Here is a 19416-nt window from a genome sequence, read left to right as displayed (position 1 = left end):
ACCCAGGATATGGTTTTTGTGCTTAAAAGCTCACCCTGAGAAATGCTCAGTGCTACACTGGGATCTTGAACACCCAGGGTATTCACTGGCCAGTTCATGAAGACTTTCTATTGATTTAAACTCATGCCTTAGCAGGCTTCTCTGGTGACTACCCCACAACACTGTAAGTTCCCTTTACTGGAATCGCACACCAGTGCTCGGGTCTATCATGTGACCTAGACAGTGTGTGGTTTTCTGCTTAGGAGAGTTGGTTTTTTGACTTCCTTCGAAAGTAGAGAATAATGGGAAGGATGGTTGAAGGTCTTGGTTTCCCTGGCAACACTGTAGCTTGACCTGTGAGTTTTGATGTGCACCGATGTAGGCACCAGCTCCAAAGATGCAGGTGTTCCTGTTGCAGGAAGTCAGGGTGCCTGCAGGAAAATGATCCCCTGGTCGCCCATGTGAGCCCGAAGCCTACTGTGCAGGAGCATTGGTTTAGTGTGCTGCTGCAGTGGGCATAGCAAACCGCTTATCCAGTGGACTTGATGGCCAGTAGCTAGAGAGTAGGCTTTTAGAGAGAGACCCGTGGTTGAATGCGGTCATGGACAATGAACGGGAGTTTGCCCTCTTGCTCTATTTTTCTTCAGATAATTGCATCCAAGAGAAAGTGGTTCTGTCCCACTCTCCTACTTGGTTCCTCTGTTAAAATGAAACAGGGGTTGATTTAAGCTCCTGAATATATGTAAAACTTGTACAAAGGTATCTTCTGTGAAAATGATTCACAATCTGTAGACATTACTTAGGAGATGCCTTGAGATGGAAAGGCCTGTCCTTTGGGTTGAGAGATTTTTGGCTTTCCCCAATTAAATTTACTCTTTAAAGATAAAAATAAAGCCGGGCGGTGGTGGCGCACGCCTTTAATCCAGCACTCGGGAGGCAGAGCCAGGCGGATCTCTGTGAGTTCGAGGCCAGTCTGGTCTCCAAAGAGAGTTCCAGGAAAGGCGCAAAGCTACACAGAGAAACCCTGTCTCGAAAAACAAAAAAAACAAAAAAAACAAAAAAAAAAAAAAAGATAAAAATAAAGATTACAGCTGGGTCATGCTGACACTGTTGCCGGTTTGGTCACATGCTACCATCTCTTGTGCTGCTGGTTGTTTCTTACTACAGTTTTCCCCAAAGGTCAGCAATATTTACTTAACCAAAGTTTATAGATACCAGCATCAGCTGTGCCAGCTCCCCCTTTGTCCATCACGCAGCTCCCATATGACGATGGAGATGCTGAGGATGCTGCTGAGGATGGTGGTGGTGACCACACAGCAGGTAGAGCTCTTGACAAGCGGCCAGCCCTCCCTACATCTCTCACCTACCTCCTCTTCTTCAGTTGAGAGTTTCCAAGATTCACAGGCTGAGTCTCATGATCCCAAACTAGCTGATATACCCACCACACAATTTGCTTGACCTCTTACTCAAACATGGCTTCCTTTCTCTCCTCAAATCAACTACTGACCCAGGCCCACACATGGAGAATAGTTTTAATTTCATTGGTCCTTCCTGTCACCTTGGCCCCTTCATGGGCTGGCGACTTGTCAAGAGCTCTACTCACTGTGTGGTCACCTCCACCATCCTCAGCAGCATCCTCAGCATCTCCATCACCATATGAAAGCTGCCTGATGGCCAAAGGGGGAGCTGGTACAGCTGATGCTGGACAGAAAGGACTGTGGCTCAGAGCACATCGTCCGGTGGGAGGGAGACTGTGGAGCCTCCTACTCCAGTCCTTCTGCTTCCCTGGCTTCTCATGACTTGCTCCTGCACAGCCCTCTCTGTTCACACCCACAGACCACTGTGTGGTTTTAGACCCATTCGCCCATCTCTAGTCCTCTCTGGTCCCTCGGTTCAGCCTGCTGTCACATCTTTCTTTGATGCTCAGGCTGTCCACATTAACTATACAGTGAGACACAGAACTACAAATTCCTCAACGCTCAGTTCTGTGGACTCAATCCCACATCTCTGTTTTCCAACCTTCACTTCTGGTGCTGTGATAAATACCTGACAGAAGCCAGTGAGAAGAGAAAGCTTTCATTCGGCTTACAGTCCCTGGCTGTCTGTAGTCCATCATTGTGAGGAAGTCAAGGCAGGAACTCAAAGCAGATAGTCACAGAGTATCCACAGTCCAGAGTAATGAGAAATGAATTCATGCATGAATGCTTACTGGTGCTCAGCCTGCTTTCTCTTATACAGTCCAGAACCCATACCCAGAGAATAGTGCCCCCCACAGTGGAGGAATTTACCCACCTCATTTAGAGTCATGCAGGAAAATCTCTCCCAGACGTGTCCATAGGACAGTTCGAGCTAGACAATCCCTCACTGAAACTCTCTTCTGACATGATTCTAGATGGTGTCAAGATGACAGTTAAAGCTAACTACCTCATTTCTCCTCTAACAAGACATCTTGGTGCCTCTAATCTGTCCGGATCATCTCCACCGACCTCCATGTAGCTGGGGAAGACTGTCACAGGTACCTGGAGGGTCTTGTGGATCTGATCAATCTCTCTCAATTTCTCCTCCAGCTCCTGAGCCAGGGCCGTAGTTCTTCGGCCGACTCTGACTTTGCTCCATCGTATAAATGCATTGAGTCCCTTACAAGGCAATATACATCCAGTGCAAGGAAGGCACCCGCAACAGCGGCCCCTCTGATTCTGGCTTTTTTAGTCATTGCCAGAGCAGTGCCTTCAAAGGTATTCTGCAGCTGACTAGCTCGTTGGGCAGGGATTCCTCCAGTCGTCAAGAGGAGCTTGGCATCTGCCACTAAGTGAAGGTTGGCTCTGGCTGCTCTAATGGCGCGGATGTTTTGTCCCAATGTTTTCAATTTTTTGCAGAGACCATAGGAGCTTTTAGAAAGTTTGAATGCAATCTTTCCCAGGACAAGAAGCGTCCTCATAATGTCCATGGTGTCTGACATCAGGCGCTTGGCTTCAGCCTCATCTGACCACTTGCTTGTTTCTTCCACAACTACAGTGGCAGCACCTGTCACAGCAGCCACCGCCCCCAACCCAGTGGCTGAGAGCAGCAGACTGCCCCCTGCTGTCACAGGAGCCAGAGCTACACCCAGGATGCCCAGGCTCCAGAGGCAGCGCTGGTGGAGTTGGTCACCACGTTGGAGATGGTGCAGCCCCTGTGCACCTGGTCAAGATGGTCAGCCAGAGCTCGGAGATTCCTGATGTTCCCCTCCAGCTTCCCTTTCAACTCGGGAAAAGCTTCCAGAAACCTCTTCCTGTCCTGCAGCTCTCGTGGAAACCGCTCTTTGTCCTCCAGAGCTGGGAGCTCTAGGAGCAGCTTCAGAGCCTTACACAGTGCGGCTTCCTCATCCCTGGAACAGAAGAGGTCAGCGCATCAGGAAGAAGGCTTGTTTCACTGTAGGATGGACCCCCACCACCTATCTCCCTCACATCACAGACTTGTGCTATAGAACCAATGGGAAGGGATTTCACTACATGCAGGACTCTGCACTCCACAAGGAACATTGATGATCACAGACACTCCACGGTTCTTAGTCCATAGGTGTCTGTGTGTGGTCATGTGAAGACACACATTAGTGACATGCCCATGACAAAGAAGCCTCCACTTCCAAATATTTGCCCAGTGGGAACTCTGTAGATGAGCATAGGGATGCAGGATCAGAGCAAAACTGGGAGCATTCTGGGGGTCCCATGGAGCTGACCTGGACAATTCAGCCTCTGCCACCAACACCTTCCAGGCTTCATCTTTGGCCAACAGGAGCTGCAGGTCTCTTCTGCTTGCTGAGTCCTGCAGATACTCAGTGACTTCCTGGATGAAGTGTCTCCTCCTCAACACTTGGAAAGAAATGGAATGAGGTCAGAGGACAGCATGGAAGAGGTTAAATTGCAAAGAGTGTACGGTATTTAACAGCCAAGGTATTCAGCATCTGCCACTGGGTACCTGATGGAGTCAGCAGTGCTAGGGAATGAGTTATTACCTTCAATTCATGTATAAAAAGCCTTATGGCAGCAACCAGTTTTAGAGATGTGTTTTTAAGAAAGTGAGGTAATAAGGATTAGGTGATGTTGTAAATATAAATCCCTATCCATGAGAGTGTGGTGCTGATAACAAAAAGAATAGACACCATATGTATAATGTCATCTACCATTTACCATCTATCTATCTATCTATCTGTCTGTCTGTCTATCTATCTCAATGGTTCTAAATCTTCCTAATACTGTGATCCTTGAATACTGTCCCTCATGTTGGGGTGACCCCAACGACAAAGTTATTTTGGTTACTAATTCATAACTGTAATTTTGTTACTGTTATGAATTGTAATATAAATACCTGTGTTTTCTGGTTTTAGGTGACCCCTGTGAACTGGTTGTTCAACCTCCAAAGTGGTTGAAACCCACAGATTGAGGACTGCTGATCTATCTACTTACCTATCATCACTGATCTCTGTGTCTGTGTGTCCTTCCTCCACTTGGTCCCTTCCCGCCTCTCTGTCTCCATGCACACAGGAGAGGCTGTGCACAGACTCTCAGTTAGCAGACTGCTGCTACAGTCCTCACCACAACCAACCTGCCATTCCTTCACTGTGGACTATAGCTTCAGAACTGAGAGAGACAGAGGTCCTTGGTTCAAGCCCTCAGTCTGAGGATCAAGAGTTTTCCTGTGTGGTGGGGAGTTTGTTGTGTCCTCAGACTTTGGGGGTTGTCACTAAGTCACATGACCTGCTGTGCTCCACTTTTTCAGGCTGTCCTAACTCCTCTGAGAGGCAAAGGAGGGAGGAAGGGATCCCTGAGCATGCCCCCAAGACAGAGCCAAGAAGAAAACTCTTTATACACAGGTAGGGGAGACTCCCATTACTCCATTTAGACTCTTTCTAGAGAGGCCCAAGGTTCTAGACCACACTTGGGAAACAGCCAGAGAAGAGAAGTCCATACCTCTGGAGACCATGAGGGCTGCAGGGTCCCTGGTGCCAGGCGTGGCATCTCTCTCAGGGCCTTCTCACGGCTACCTTTGAGTCCGGGCTAAAAGGAAGAGAACAGCAAACTGTGGTGTGAATTGGGGACAGCTTCTATGGAGGCTGGTGTCTCATGGATCTCTCTGGATAGCAGAGCAACTAAGTCAAAAAGTGACTGTCCCTGGCTCTCCTGAGTAAGGATCAGTCCCAGGTCTCCCCTCACTCATCCCTCACACTAGCCAGAGCAGAGCCCTCCTGTCCTGTTAGGTCCATGAAAGAGATGTTCAGCTGGAAGCAGTCATGGGAAGGGACTTCTGTGCTCCAGAAAGATGAGGAGAAATGTTCCGGCACCTGGGGTGGGAACTGTGTGTAGCAATGGTGATAGTCAACATTAACTGAAGGACTATGGTGCATGGGTCTGGACTGCCATGCTAGGGCTCGTGACTCTGTGAAGAGAGGACGAAACCCTGAATCTGGACACTTGCACTGGTACTCTGTGTGAAGACACCTTATTATGGTGCATCAGGAAGGTCCTGCCAGGAACAAAAGCTGGTGCCTGGGCCATCCTCTGACCTCCCCAACCTCCTACTGTGCACTACATCAACGTCTATCTCTGTAAGTCCTGTCCGCACAGTAGGCTCCTCTAGTCTCAAATGGACAGAGGCACCTTACGTTAGAGAGAAAGAATGAGTGCTGTTCTTTGCTGAGTACAGCTTTACCTCCTGCGTTTTGTCTACAGACAGGACTTTCACAGATGCAATGGACACAACTGGCCCTCACTTTCCACAGCACACACCTAGACACTCCTTCAAGCTTCCCATGTGAAGCCCTGATCCTATGGCGGGTTCTTCCTACCGCCCTGGTCCAGCCTTGGATCTCCATGGTTAGCCTTTGCCGTCACCTAGAATAACCACCACAGGCTGACTGATGACGGGAGTGTCCCTTCGCCTTTGGGCAGGAGAGTACAAACTACTCAGAACCTGCTGCTTCTGTCATGTGGGGAGTAAGGAGTGAGGCCAGGCAGTGGCCAGGTACCCTTCCAGGACACCCAAAGCTTCCTTTTGCTGCCTTACCCACAGCTGCCCTGGCCATTCCCAGGCCAATCCAGGTTTGGCTGCAGGTCTTAATTTACCCCAGTAGGACAGTGACTGTGAGGGCTACAGGTGCCTGGCCACCCAGTGTAGAAGCCATGCTCCCCGAGTTTACCCTTCCTTCTGGACCCTGTTTCTTCCAGACATGAGGTTCAGACTTGAGGTCGGTAACACAATGACTGAGTGACCTAGTTCTGGGCATCCACACAAGGAGGTTGATGGTAAGGGTTCTTGCTAAAGGCACCAGATGACAAGAGAGCTGGTGTCCCAACTTCCTGTGTCCTGTTTCATAGGCTACAGGACCCCAGAAGCTGCTAGACAGAAAGACTGTCATTTGGGATGATCTTATACTTCGGTGAAATCTCTACATTCTGAGTTTCCTGTTTCTGTGTGACTCTGAGCTGGTGGCAGAGCCCAGTGGTAAAGCCCTTGTCCAGTGCAAAGGTCCTGGGGCTGACACCTCGTACCACAAAAGAAATCAGGGAAAGAGGAGAGAAAGTGCAGCTGTCCTTCATGCTTGCCTTAAGCCCTCCTACTAATCTGCCACACAGGGAGCCTCTTAGCATTGGCTTCCTGTGGCTGTGAGACAGGAGGAAGTGCAGGTGGCGCCACCTCTTCCTCTCTGATGGCCAGCAGGAAGCCCAGGCTGGGGGCTGGGCTCCTCCATTCCCTAACTGTGCACTGGGAGAGACAGAGGCTCTCAGCAAGTCTCCCTTCCCTGTGGCTGTAGGGCATCTTTCTAAGGCGAGAAGACAAGGGCTCAGGACAGGATAAACCTGATAACCCTTAACTGCCTGTTGTCAAGTTCAAGCCCAGTCACCCTGGTCAGAGGGCCTCCAGCCTACTGCAACCCCTCCCTTCATTCCATCCTCTCCCTCAGGCCCCACAAGCAGCTTCCAGGGTTCCAGGACTATGTTAGGTCTCTTCCTCACAGGAAATGTCACCCATTCCCATGTGGTCCAACCAGGACAGCACATTCCATGTGTCCGGCCTGCCGCTGTCTGGGCTCTGGAGACATTCTTTGGACATTGGGCCACTAGCTTCTAAGGACACAGTCCCATTCCAAAAAAAAAAAAGCATGGATTAAAACAATAATAATAATAATCTGAAAGTTTCTAGGACTTTCTGCTTTTACAGGCACAGAGATAATCTCCTCCACCCCCACCTGTGGTCTGGCCCTTGACCTTGTCATGACAGGGCTCATAGAGCTGAATATGTGGTTGTGCAACTTGTCCCTCCCTGCCCCACATGGCACCCCACCCACCCAAACACACAGGGCAGCCTGTCTTCCTTCTCCACCCCTCACAGGCTGGGTAGAGGCTGGGGAGTCCCAGGGGAGGTGGGCATGCCACCCACTAGCTCATCCTGACCCACAGAATCCTCAGCAAGACTCAGATTCCCCCAGGGCCTTGCACAGACGCATGCTCAGGGACAGTGTGAGTCACAACTCCTGGGCACCTTGAATCCCCCAAGTCAGTCAACATTTGTCCCCATCTGATCTTGGCAGCATTAACTACCCAGGGTCAACCTCAGAGTGCACAGGACACATGAACCAGTGAGCTCTGGCTTGTCTGCCTATCTTTCTCTACACCTTTCACTTCCATTTCCACAGGACTGGGGACTCACAATAGCCACCTCCCCTGATAGGCCGGTGATTAGTTTAGAGCAAGTCACAGCTTGCAGTTGGTGTGTGTGCTGGATAGTTTTATGTCAACTTGATACAAGCTAGAAGAGGGAACCACGGTTGAGACAAGGCTTCATAAGATGAGGCCATAGGCAAGTCTGCATGCATTTCCTTAATCAGTGATTGATGTTGGAGGGTCCAGCACGTTGTAGGTGGTACTACCCCAGGGCTGCCATAAGAAAGCAGGCCGAGCACGGCATGGGAAAAAACAGTACTCCATTGCTTCTGTGTCAGCTCCTGCCTCTAGGTCCTGTCCTGTTTGAGTTCCTGCTCTGATTTCCTTCATAGATGGACTATAATGTGAAAGTGTAAGGGAAATTAACCCTTTCCTCCCCACGTTGCTTTTGGTCATGGTGTTGATCACAGCAATAGAAACCCTACCTAAGACAGTATCAATACCATACAAGCAGCTGCCGGGCAGTGGTGGTGCACGCCTTTAATCCCAGTACTCAGGAGGAAGAGCCAGGTGGATCTCTGTGAGTTCGAGGCCAGCTTGGTCTACAGAGCGAGATCCAGGACAGGTACCAAAACTACACAGAGAAACCCTGTCTCAAAAAACAAAAAAACAATAACAACTCAACAAAAGATACAAGCAGCTAATTAAGAACGTTGCCCCAGACTTGGCCACTTAGCTCCCTCTGAGAACTCACAATGAAGATAAACACCCAAATCCATCAGGGCCATAAGGGAGTCTCTAGATCATTTTGCCTTCTAAACCTCCCTTGTCAACCTCTCTTCCCACCCTGCTACAGCCGCCTTCTAAATCCTCCATTCTAAAACTGCTTCTGAGCCTTCCAGAACCTAGCCCATCATCAGTAAGTACAGAGAGATGCACATGAAATGTGCCCATGAATGTGAAAAGTCCCAAGGTCATTCCCTCTCCACAAACTCACGTAAAACAAGGTCCCCCTTTTGAGACCAAGCCTTCTCTTGTCATCCCAGTTATAAATGTGTCCCTTTTGCTTTGAAATCGAAGCCCAGCTCAAGCTTCATCATCATTCTGGGCTCTAGTTCTATCTCCCTAGACCAGAGCTACTAATGGCCATATCAGCTCCCGTCCATGGGGCATCAGTAGGGTGGTGCCCGTCAGGCATCATGTCTGGTGGGTTGTTTTATCATGAGAGGCCACAAACAAGGACTTTCACTTCAGTTCACTGGGTATATCAGACCCAGAGAGTGGTGGTCTGTTGGTGACTCTGATGTGCAGCTGGTGACTGGGTCCACACAGCAAATGGGAACAGGAACCCTACCAACTTAGCTACAAGAAGATTCCTCGGTGAGTTGGGGAACATGTTCATCCTCTCAAGGGCTCTGGAGGAGGAGGGTTGTGGCCGCATTTTATGAATGAGTTCAGTGAGGTTGGACAATGTCTTAGGCATAGCATCAGCATGGCTGGACTAGCAGTGAGAGGGAGGTCTGTCTGTTCCTCTCTCATCCTCTAACCTGCGCACAGGAGAGGATGTGGATGGAATCCGTAAGACAGGATCACCACACTGCCTGGGGCCTAGCCTTGCTTGTAGGGCATCCTGAGATATGACCAGGAGGCCCTTGAGCGAAGGCAGCTTTTGTCCATGCTCAGTCACTTAAGAAAGCTACAAAACAGAAAAAGGAAGTGGAGGAGGTTGGGGACAGAAAGCCATCAAACAGTGTGGCATGGACACCCGCAGCTGACCTTGAGGTGCTCTTCCTGTACCAATGAGAATGAGGTTTTGATTAAGACATACAGGATGACTAAGTGGTGCTGGCACAGCTGGACCTTGTTGACTGTGCTCTGTCAGACCCAGTGGATAAACTGAGGCACAGCAGAGAGTGACTTGTCTAGAGTCCCTGGATGGAGGCTGAACAGGTAGGTGAGAGGCCACACTCCCTTGTCCTCACCTGGCCTCTGCCTAGACTGTGGGCACAGAGGAGGGAGCCAGGCTGTCCTGTGTGGGCAGGTGTGGAAGGGAACCAGGTAAGGGGACTGAGAGTGGGCTCAGTGCAGAGTCCCCAGGACCATCACACCCAGCCTTACCTAACACTAGGAGAGACTCTGCAGCAGGGTGTGCTCTAGTGAAGCAGAGGGGCCCAGGAGTGTTAAATCCCCAGGATTTCTCTTCAATTCAGAGTCAGGGCCGTTGTCTCCCTCACCTCTCTGCTCTGACTGCGTGTGACATGGGGTTTGTCACGCTTCTCTATGTCTCTGTTTTATCCTGATAGCGGGAGCCAGGATTGCTGCCCCGCTGAGCCCCAGCAGGCTGCTCTCCACCTATGGTGCTGGAAGGCTGTGAGAGGTAGAGAGGGCACTGGAGACCCTGGTCCCTCAGATGCCAAAAGTATGAGAGAAGGTGGAGGATCAGGATGGACACGTCACTGGTTGGAAGGCAGGGAAGGGGCTCCAGAGGGAGGTGAAGCCTGGCCCAGCCATGTAGGTGAGCTGAACAGGGGCACACACTTTAAAGAGCATTAGAACAGTGTGTGTTATCCTTCAGAAAGCCTTAGAATATATAGGGTTCATAATGTACAGCTCGTGTCACCTCCAGCTGTCACTGCATGTGCCCTGGCTCCCCTGCAGCTGGGAGCTGATCAATGCCCCTCTGCCTGCCTGCCATGCTCTCTGAACACACTCACTCACTTTCCCCATCTCTGAAGGGAATGTCATCAAAGAGACCTTGAAGTTCTGCACATGAACTGGTTACCTTTTCCATGGTAGCACTAGGGACTGAAGCCAGAGCCTCAAACACACTCATGGGCTTCCACTGCGGAACTGCAGCCCCAGAGACCAGGTTTCCATGAGAAGCCTCAGCTGGCCTCTGTGATCCAGTCATTTTGCTTCTAGAATAGCTTACAAATGACCCCAAAGAAGAAATTTTTTCAAGAGAGTGTTCATCCACTGCTGCTCACATGGTGGTTAGAAACTGCCTAGGGGCTCTCCCCATGCTCTCTCCCTCTGGCCCTACCTCCCTGACCTGATTCCTCCTGTTCACACTCCCCACCAGCCTTCCATCTACTGCACAATCCATTCTATTTCTCCATCCTAGGGAGATCCTCTGACCCCCATAGCTCTCCTTGTTACTTAGACTATCTGGAGGAGCAGTGGATCCTGGAGAGAGGGAAGGAGGGAGTGAAGAAGTGGAGGAGTGGGCAGGGGAGGCTGCAGATGGATGTATTACATAAGAGAACAGTAAATAAAAACGGGAAGAAGTTGCTTGAGTTTGAACAATTCGGGAGGAGGTCAGAGGACTGGATGGGCAAGAGCAGGCACAGGGACAGGGTCAGACAGGACTCCAGGCCTGGTGGGATGCAGGATCCTGCAGAAGAGGGAGGGTGTGTGCTCTGGGAAAGTACTGTTGTACCCGTGAATTTAACCCCTGTCACAGGACACAGGCCCTCGTGTGGGTGAGAAGCCACTCACAGTCACATGGGGAGAAGATGGAATGCTGCTGTGTAGTTAAGGGAGTGGAGATTCACATCTTAAATGTGGGGTGTCAATCACAATATCTTGGGGCTAAGTCCTGGGTCTAGCATTACTGTGAAAACTTGAGGCAAACCTTTATGATCTTCCTTCCATTTTAAAATGGGGTTCACAGACATCCTCATCTCATGAAGGGTGTTGTTCTCGTAATGAGGTGTGTATGAGGAGCTCTTGTGTCACAGACATACAGTAAATATTTCCTATTATCAGCAATCCCCATGTGTTCCCACCAAGTAGTTGACAGAACACCCCTTCCCATTTCTCCTTGTGTAAACAGTATATTGCTTTTCTTCATGGCTATATCCTTAGCTGGTAGCATCCTCCTGGGACAATAACAGGACAGGAGGGCTCTGATTGGCCGGGGTGAGGGGAGGGTAGACCAGATGACTGACATCTGGAAGGAGCAGCGCAAGGTCCTCTGGAGGTGGAGCGCTCTGGCTGTCACTCCTTTACCACCTGACTTCCCTCAGCTGTCACCATTGCCTCCCAGTTTGTTATTCTCCCTCCAGCCTGAACACCTGAGGAGCTGTGAGGACAACCTGTGATTGGTCTGAAGACATGGCAGCAAGCATGGAACCTGATGGTAGGCATTTCCTTTTTTCTGTCTTCTTCCATCTCACAAAGCTTCCAATGGGAATGGTTGCCATGCTGGACCCGTTTCCTTGTCCAAAGCAGGTCCTTTTGGTCTCAGTGGCCCACCTATGTGTGGTCACTGTGTCTATAAGTGTGCTGTCCTGACTGTGTGACATCCCCCAGAGGCTCATGCCTTAAACACTTGGGCTCCAGTTGGTGTTGCCATTTGGGGAGGTTATGGAAGTCTCAGGACATGTAGCCTTACTGGAGGGAAGTCCAAATCTGTGGTGGGCTTTAAAGTTTATAAACCTGCTGGGCGTGATGTGCATGTCTTAATCCCAGCACTTGGGAAGCTGAAGTAGGTGACACTTTGAAGCCATCCTGGTCCACACAGTGAGTTCAAGGCCAGCCAGGGCTACACAGTATGACTCTGTCTCAAAAATAAAATATAACAAAACAGGGCAAAAGTAAAACAGAGTTCATAGAATTGCTCCCCCCACCCCCACTTCCATTTTTTCTATTTTTCTTAGTTGCAGGAGAAATGTGATTTCTAGACCTCCACCACCTGCTTCTGTCCCTTAACCAACACTCTGGACATCTATCCCTGTGGAGCTGGAAGCCAAATGAATCTTCATAATGCATTTCTGTCTTAGCAGCAGAATACTAGCCATCTGTGAAGAAACTCTGAACACTCCTCTCTCTCTCTCTCTCTCTCTCTCTCTCTCTCTCTCTCTCTCTCTCTCTCACACACACACACACACACACACACACACACACACACACACACACACACACAGCCCCATGGGTCAGTGTTACAAGATCCTGGAAGGCTGTCCTGCTGAGCACGATGCAGAAGGAGAGACTTGGTTCATGCAGGTTCACAGGGAAGCAAGGTCTTCATTGGTAATTGGGGTAGAGTCATTCCTTTGATATTTTGGCACAGAATGTGGCTTTTTTCCTGTCCATATTCTGAGAATTTACATGAGGCTAAAACTAAAAGACAATAGAGTAATTTCTTTGTTGGGGAAAGATCAAGACATCAAAACATTGACTCTGTGGATGGTTATTAATGGTGATGCTTATACTGGTCTACAATGAAGAAAAGGAAGCGGGACAGAAGGAAATGAAAATGTTTGTCATTTTGCTTTTGGAGAGAATAAGAGCACTCGGGAGCTCAGTGTCACCTAATGGCTGTGACTGTCAAAACCTAAGAGGCTCTGAGGGGAGGCCCCTCTCTGCAGTGGGACAGTGGGAGGAGGCAGGACAGGCAAGGACCCAGCCAGCTAAGCTCCTGCTTGTGAAAGGAGAACGCCCAGAGCTTTCTTGCTCCTGGAGAGCCATTGCTGCAATGTGCAAAGCTGCTGTTGGTGTGGTTGACAGTGACAAGGGTCCATCCCAAGCTGGCAGCCAAACCTGGCAGTCCTGTCTGTGGGCACTGGCTGTGGAGTCATGAAATATGCAAGAGTCAAGTGGTCACTGCTGATTTTTCCATGGTATCAGAGAGCCTGAGTCCTTCCCATGTTCAATATACAGACTGGAATTCTGTCTTTTAAAACAAATTCTATTATTGACAAAAAGAGCTAATGGAGAACCCACTAGTGGCCTGAAAGTCACATTTGAAGACACTGTCACCACAGTGTTTGACATGTAAGAGGCTCATGATGGATGGAACAAGGGACAGGCCTGTGATTTCCCTCAGTAATGGAAACCCATGATCATGATGAACATATGGCAATTTGGTCCCAATTAGCAGCTCTTCCTGGTGTGTGGAGGGAGCAGGGTCTCTACATCTGCATATGGTATCTCCTTTGTATGTGTGGAGAAGGATCAGAGTGTAAATAGATGCAGAGGGAGGTGAACACAGAGAGACACGTGTGTGCATATGATAGATAATGAAATGAAGGAGAAATAATAGAGTGAACCCCTGTATCTCATTGTCAGAAGGACCCCAGTCCCACTAAGTAGCACCCTATATTCATGGCATCATTTGGACTTTATTACCTTATTTCCTTAAATTTTCTGTCTCCAAATACAGTTGCTGAGCAGCTGAGCTTTTACATATGAATTTGGGAGACATAACTGAACCTCCAAATTGGGTTACCCCATTAGGACCCATGGACAAATGATCAGGAATATGGCATTTCTCCATCTCCTGCTACTTGCCATTAAATCTCTTCCACACTGGCTTCTAACCTCATTCTTTCTCTTGGTAAATAATGGCAGGACACGAAATAAAAGAATTGATTGATTTTCTCACAAAAACACTCTGCAGAGAGGATCTGAAGCGCCTGATAACTGAAGATGAAGACTGGAAGGCTTTTGTGGAGGCATCAGGGTTGTCAAGGTAACCTGCATGGTGCCCCCAGCACTACCTGTCAGACCATGAAGATGAGGTTTTTCCTGGGCAGGCATATCCACTCTAGGTAGTCCCAGGGGTTAGAGCTATGGACCCTCTTTCTCAACCATCCAAGAGGAGAGTTTCTACCATGTTATTCCCTGGTGGAAATCATCTCAAGGTGACTGAAGATGTCACTCAAGGTGCCAGGACCATTCCTGCCATCTACTAGTTATGTGACCTTGGCAAATTAGTAAGCACTTCCTGAGTTTCACAATCATGGAACTGTAGTGTGAGAAAATCAGATCATGTATGTGGAGTTCTCAACATGTGGCCAACACAGTATGCATGCTCCTGAAAGTTATCACTGAGAGCTACCATAGAAAGTGGGAAGAGCTGGGCGGTGGTGGCGCATGCCTTTAATCCCAGCACTCGGGAGGCAGAGCCAGGCAGATCTCTGTGAGTTCGAGGCCAGCCTGGGCTACCAAGTGAGTTCCAGGAAAGGCGCAAAGCTACACAGAGAAACCCTGTCTCGAAAAACCAAAAAAAAAAAAAAAAAAAAAAAAACAAAGTGGGAAGAGACCAGGAACAAGGGTCTCCTGTAGGACTGAGGACGCAAGAACTCATTTGGTTCAGGTCACAAAAGTGTGGACATGATCAACATGTCCCCAGATTCTGTCTCAGTCACTTTCCTCCCATCTGAGGAGCTGGAACAACAGCAGGGTCCTTCTCGGGGCTGAGGAGGCAGAGAGCCCACAGTGCAGCTGCACAGAGCTGGGTTGACCCTGGCTGTCCTTACTGAGATCTGGAGCCCCCGTATGTTCAGTAGGAATGGGAATTCATTCAGTCTGAAAGGACGTGGTGATGACAGCCTGGGGTGAGGAACAGGTCAGGGATGGAAAACCAAGTGCCAGCACCCTTCCCAAAGCCCAGAGACCAGGGCCAGGGTCACAGCCAGGGTTCAGGAGAGACTGTGAGTGACCCTAGAGAGGAGGTGTAGGTAGAAGGCTGGGACAGCAGGGCTGGAAGGAGAGGGAGGAATTGAGGGCACAAGAAGGGGATGCTCAGGGTCCTAGCAGAAAACCTGTAAGAGGGAGAAGGGGCATTTATCCTACCTACATCAATGCCATGTTTCAAGTGTGTGCAGGGCTGTGCTTGGGTGTGCCCTTCACACATGTGTGTGCTGCAGAGTTCCCAAGTGGCTTTTGGGTTCTCTTCTCTTCTACACAGAGCTCCCTGAATATCAGGAAGGATGTGTGGCCAGAGAGTGCTTCCAGTGTCAGTGTGGTTGGAGGACAGTTCAAATAACTAGAGAGTTTGAGGGTGATCCCATGTCCCAGTCCCAGAGGAAAGTCCTTCCCCTATTGTCTTGCCCAAACTGAGGGGATTTCCGACCTTCTGATGACCACAGGTGGTCTCCAGGCCCCTTGCGTCTTCCCACATGGCCTTGCTATGTTCAAATGTGACACTGTCATCAGCGATGGTGTCTGTTAGCCTGGTGACCTCTGTCTGCAGGTGTCTGAACTAGACCTGCCCGGTGGTGGGTCAGGAGTGAGGGAGGGGTGTGAGTCAGTGTGGAGTCAGGACCAGTGGCAGCTGACCTGTCTTAGTCACCCGGGGCATGCACTGACCTCGTGAGCTCCAGTTAGGGAGGGAAAGGGCTTTGGGCATCTGCAGAGAGCAGACATCAGGCACAATGATCTGGAGGGTCCCTGGTGGCTCTGAGGGGTTTCTTTTTTTTTGTTTGTTTTATTGTTAAATTCTCAGAGATATCCTCATGGCAAAGTCTGAGGAAAGAGTCTCAGTGAGCCTCCCTCTGACACCAGCTGTTAATGAAGGACTACTCCAAACCAATCACAGGATTGAGAATGTTCATGACCAATCATAGGAATCACATATAAGATTGTTATCACATATTTACAGTTGATCTCGGAGCAAAGAGGATTAAAATAAGCCAATGAAAACATCCACCACACACATCTGAGAGAGTTCAACAATAAATAATTTCCAGTGATATGGGCCTCATGAGAACCTTCCTAAGGTCAATGCCATTGACTTTGAGCACCTCCGGAAGTCAGAAATGGCACCAAGTTCCCACCATACCCCATATCTTTAAGGTTGAGCATTTTTATAGGAAATTCTCGGGAACAGATGTATCTCAGATCCTACATTTTCCTACATGCCCTTGCCCATCTACAGAGTTCTCCTGGTAATGATGCTATTTCCTTGATTAAAGGCATTTTGATCAAGTGCCTCTCACTACAGTGACTCTACTGTACACACTGACCCCTATGGACTAAGGACCCTGAGTATGTATGATGTACCAAGTGCTCATGGTAGATGTGAAATTATGGGTCTGTATATATTTTTCCCACTGGGACTGTAGTATGAAAGTGAGGTTTGAATAAGATTTTAGCTTTAATTAATAACTGTTTTCCTCATGCACTTGACCTCTTCTGTCACAGTGAGCAGGAATATGCACTGCATGTTGCCCTGAATAAGCATTTAGCACAGAAGCCCACAGATGAAGATGATAAAACTCAACGGGAGATGCAGAAGAAGAGGTTTTTGGAAGAATTTCCTGTGTTGAAAAGGAAGCTTGAAGGACACATCAGGAGGCTCCGAGACCTGGCTGACCATCTTGACAAGGTGCACAAGGACTGCACCATCTCCAATGTGGTGGCCGACTCCACGGGCACTGCCTCTGGAATCCTGGGCATCCTTGGTATAGCTCTGGCACCCTTTACAGCGGGGGCCAGTCTGGCGCTCACAGCAACTTCACTGGGTCTGGGAGCAGCAGCAGCTGTGACTAGTGTCACCACCAGCATTGTAGAAAAATCAAACAGAGGGTCAGATAAGGCTGAAGCCGAGAAGGTGGTTAAAGCCAGCATGGACACACTACATGATATTTTAAAGATCATTCCTTCAGTCAGTGTCAAACTTTCCACTATTCGTAAGGATGTAGGCCAAGACAGAAAATCAAACAGACATCATGTCTTAAAGTCTATTGCTGGCACTTGGAGTTTATACTGTACTACCAGAATGGCCAGGGGAGTCAAATTTGCAAAAGGACTCAAAGTTGCAAGAGGACTCAAAGTTACAAGAGGATTCAGATTTGCATCAATAGGCCTTACTGGTTTAATGCTTGGAATAGATGTATATAACCTTGTAAATAGCTCAGTGGATTTGTATGATGGAGCAAGGACAGAGTCAGCTGGAGCACTGCGGGACCTGGCTCAGAAGCTGGAGGAGAAGTTGCAGGAATTTGAGCAGATCCACATGCTCTGCAGTCAGACTCATTTCAGTGACGCCTCCGTCAGCGGAGATGACATGTGCAGGACTAGGGATGGGGAGGTACACTCTCACAAGGGAAATAGTGTGATGTTACGTCTATGGAACTGAGTGCAGAGGAGTTTGTATTTCTGTGTCTGAGCAGAGCAAAGTCAATGCAGACAGCCAGTGACTCAAGGAGAAGACAGAAACTGGAGTCTAAAAGAAGGGGCCAGAGTGACCTAGGGAGTGGGGAGTGGGACAGAAACATGGTGGGTGTGAACAGGGAGGGCTGTACAGGAACAACCAATGAGAAGGCAGGAAAACTGGGGAGCTGAGAATGGGAGAAAGCCAGAGTGGGAGTTCTGGGTATGGAGAAGACACAGCAGGACACCACATGCCCTCCCTGAGGGAAGGGTCCCTATGACCTCTAGGCTATTCTTCCCAGCGTCAGCAGGATCAACTCACCCTTGTGTCCTCCAGGCAGTGTCCTCTGGACAGTAACAGTGGTGGTGATGGTGGTGATGATGGTGATGAAGATGATGTTGAGGATGGTGGTGGTGACAGCAGAAATATGGAGTTCTTGAGAAGTAGCCAGCCCTCCAAGGGGACGGGGTCACCTGAGAGACCAATGACATTAGAGTGAATGTCACTGTGTTGTGATGGGTCATTGGTGGATTCTAGGGGTAGAGCATCAAGGCAGATTTACATAAGAGGTCAAATAACTTGTGGTTTGGGGGTCAACTCTGCTGTGACAGGAGACTTAGCCTGTGACCCTCAGCTTCCCTCTGTTGGGGGGAAGCATGCTGGTCAAGATGGTGTCTCAAATGAACTGACTCTTGTCCTTTTATGTTCTATAGACTTTTGTTTAATAAATATTATCTAACTGGTGTAGAAAAATGGAGTAAAAAGCATCAATTACAATACAAGAAGGTGGCATGGGACCAAAGATACAGGCCATCAGGATAACTCAGACCATACTTTTGATGGAAAGCTATGGGCAAATGCCAGGCTGAGGGAAGCAGGTAGCCTGGTGGGCTGCACCAGGGAGCACATGAGGGCTTATGTATGCTAAGCAGGAAAATGGTGACACTCATCACAGTTAATGTGGCTGCTCTAGTCTCAGCTAACAGGGATGTCAGGCTTGGTCCCCCCACTAACAGCACTGGGGACCCTTGCACAGCCCCACATTCTAGTGCAATGGCAGGAGGGCCATGAGGGAGAGCAGGTTGGGGTTTCTCATGGCTGCTCTTGATGGTTGGACTCAAGATGGCTGAAGTCAGCCCAAGCTGGCTCCCTGCACTGACTTACTGAGCCTGTGTAATGTTGGCTCACTGGCTCCTCTAGACACAGGTCTCCTCCCTTCCCTTCACCACAGGACAACAATGTCATGGTGTTTTAAGTGTCGTGACTCATCTCAGGCACTCAAGGATGAGAATCACATTTTCAAAACCCTTGAGAGTTTGAGGATTTCTCTTCTTCTGGGGAACCAGGCTGGTTCAGAATGGGCTGTCAGTGTGCATGAGATTTTCCTCCCTGTGATTTGCAATTCTTCAAGGTTTGTCTCTCTTGGTCTCTCAGATATCCATCTAGTCTGAGTCAAGCTCCTTCGCTGGGGTGTTGGCTAGGGTGGGGTGACCACAGTGGCCTGGCACCTTGGTGCTGACCCCTCCTGTCTCCACTAGATGAGACTAATACTAACACACAGAAGAATTTGGATAGCTTCCTTTGGATTGGGATCATATTGCCGTTGGTTGATGTTTCCTCTGGGCCAAAGGTATTTGTAGAGTCTCCATCTCTGAAGTGTTGAACATCTAAATGACTTTCTTGTGGTGTCACTGTTCATGCTGAGCAGGTCCCTAGCAGGTCACCAGAACTCCAGGTGGCACTGGCTCTGCTTGTGTCCTTGGAGTTAGAGAGAAAGGTATGAGGGGGAGGTGTTCCCATCCCCCATCCTATGAGTGTGTATCCCCATCCTGACTGTTCAAGGGTCTCTGAATGATCCAGTCTGTTCCTCACTCTGAACAAGGGATCCCACCATGTTTGGCTTGTGACTCAGGA

At 49.2% G+C, this 19416-nt stretch overlaps 2 protein-coding genes across 2 annotated transcripts; one reads left to right on the top strand and one right to left on the bottom strand.

Moving 5' to 3' along the window:
* Positions 1-1578: 1578 nt before the first annotated feature.
* On the bottom strand, positions 1579-3837 carry LOC128117237 (apolipoprotein L3-like; the record flags this gene model as incomplete). Its single annotated transcript, XM_052749224.1, is given in 5 exon segments — positions 1579-1680; positions 2466-2560; positions 2563-3099; positions 3102-3346; positions 3698-3837. Coding segments are annotated over 5 exon segments (1119 nt in total), but the record flags the coding sequence as incomplete, so codon positions are not given.
* A 10129-nt stretch (positions 3838-13966) lies between these two features.
* On the top strand, positions 13967-18757 carry LOC128117236 (apolipoprotein L3-like). Its single transcript, XM_052749223.1, has 3 exons — positions 13967-14094; positions 16551-17046; positions 18734-18757. The coding sequence occupies exons 1-3, from the start codon at positions 13967-13969 to the stop codon at positions 18755-18757; spliced, it is 648 nt and encodes a 215-aa protein (XP_052605183.1).
* Positions 18758-19416: the final 659 nt, after the last annotated feature.

Source organism: Peromyscus californicus, unplaced genomic scaffold (assembly GCF_007827085.1).
Source record: "Peromyscus californicus insignis strain IS unplaced genomic scaffold, ASM782708v3 Scaffold_20__1_contigs__length_68692818, whole genome shotgun sequence".
NCBI classification, from domain to species: domain Eukaryota; kingdom Metazoa; phylum Chordata; class Mammalia; order Rodentia; family Cricetidae; genus Peromyscus; species Peromyscus californicus.
The sequence above is the reverse complement of the archived record's forward strand: the minus strand, read 5'-3'. Positions and strand labels throughout refer to the sequence as shown.

Coding starts and splice junctions, on each gene's coding strand:
- LOC128117236 (XM_052749223.1), top strand. CDS start 13,967: ATGGCAGGACACGAAATAAAAGAATTGATTGATTTTCTCACAAAAACA. Junction 14,095..16,550: donor GAGGCATCAGGGTTGTCAAG/GTAACCTGCATG, acceptor CTTCTGTCACAG/TGAGCAGGAATATGCACTGC. Junction 17,047..18,733: donor TTTCCACTATTCGTAAGGAT/GTAGGCCAAGAC, acceptor CCTTCACCACAG/GACAACAATGTCATGGTGTT.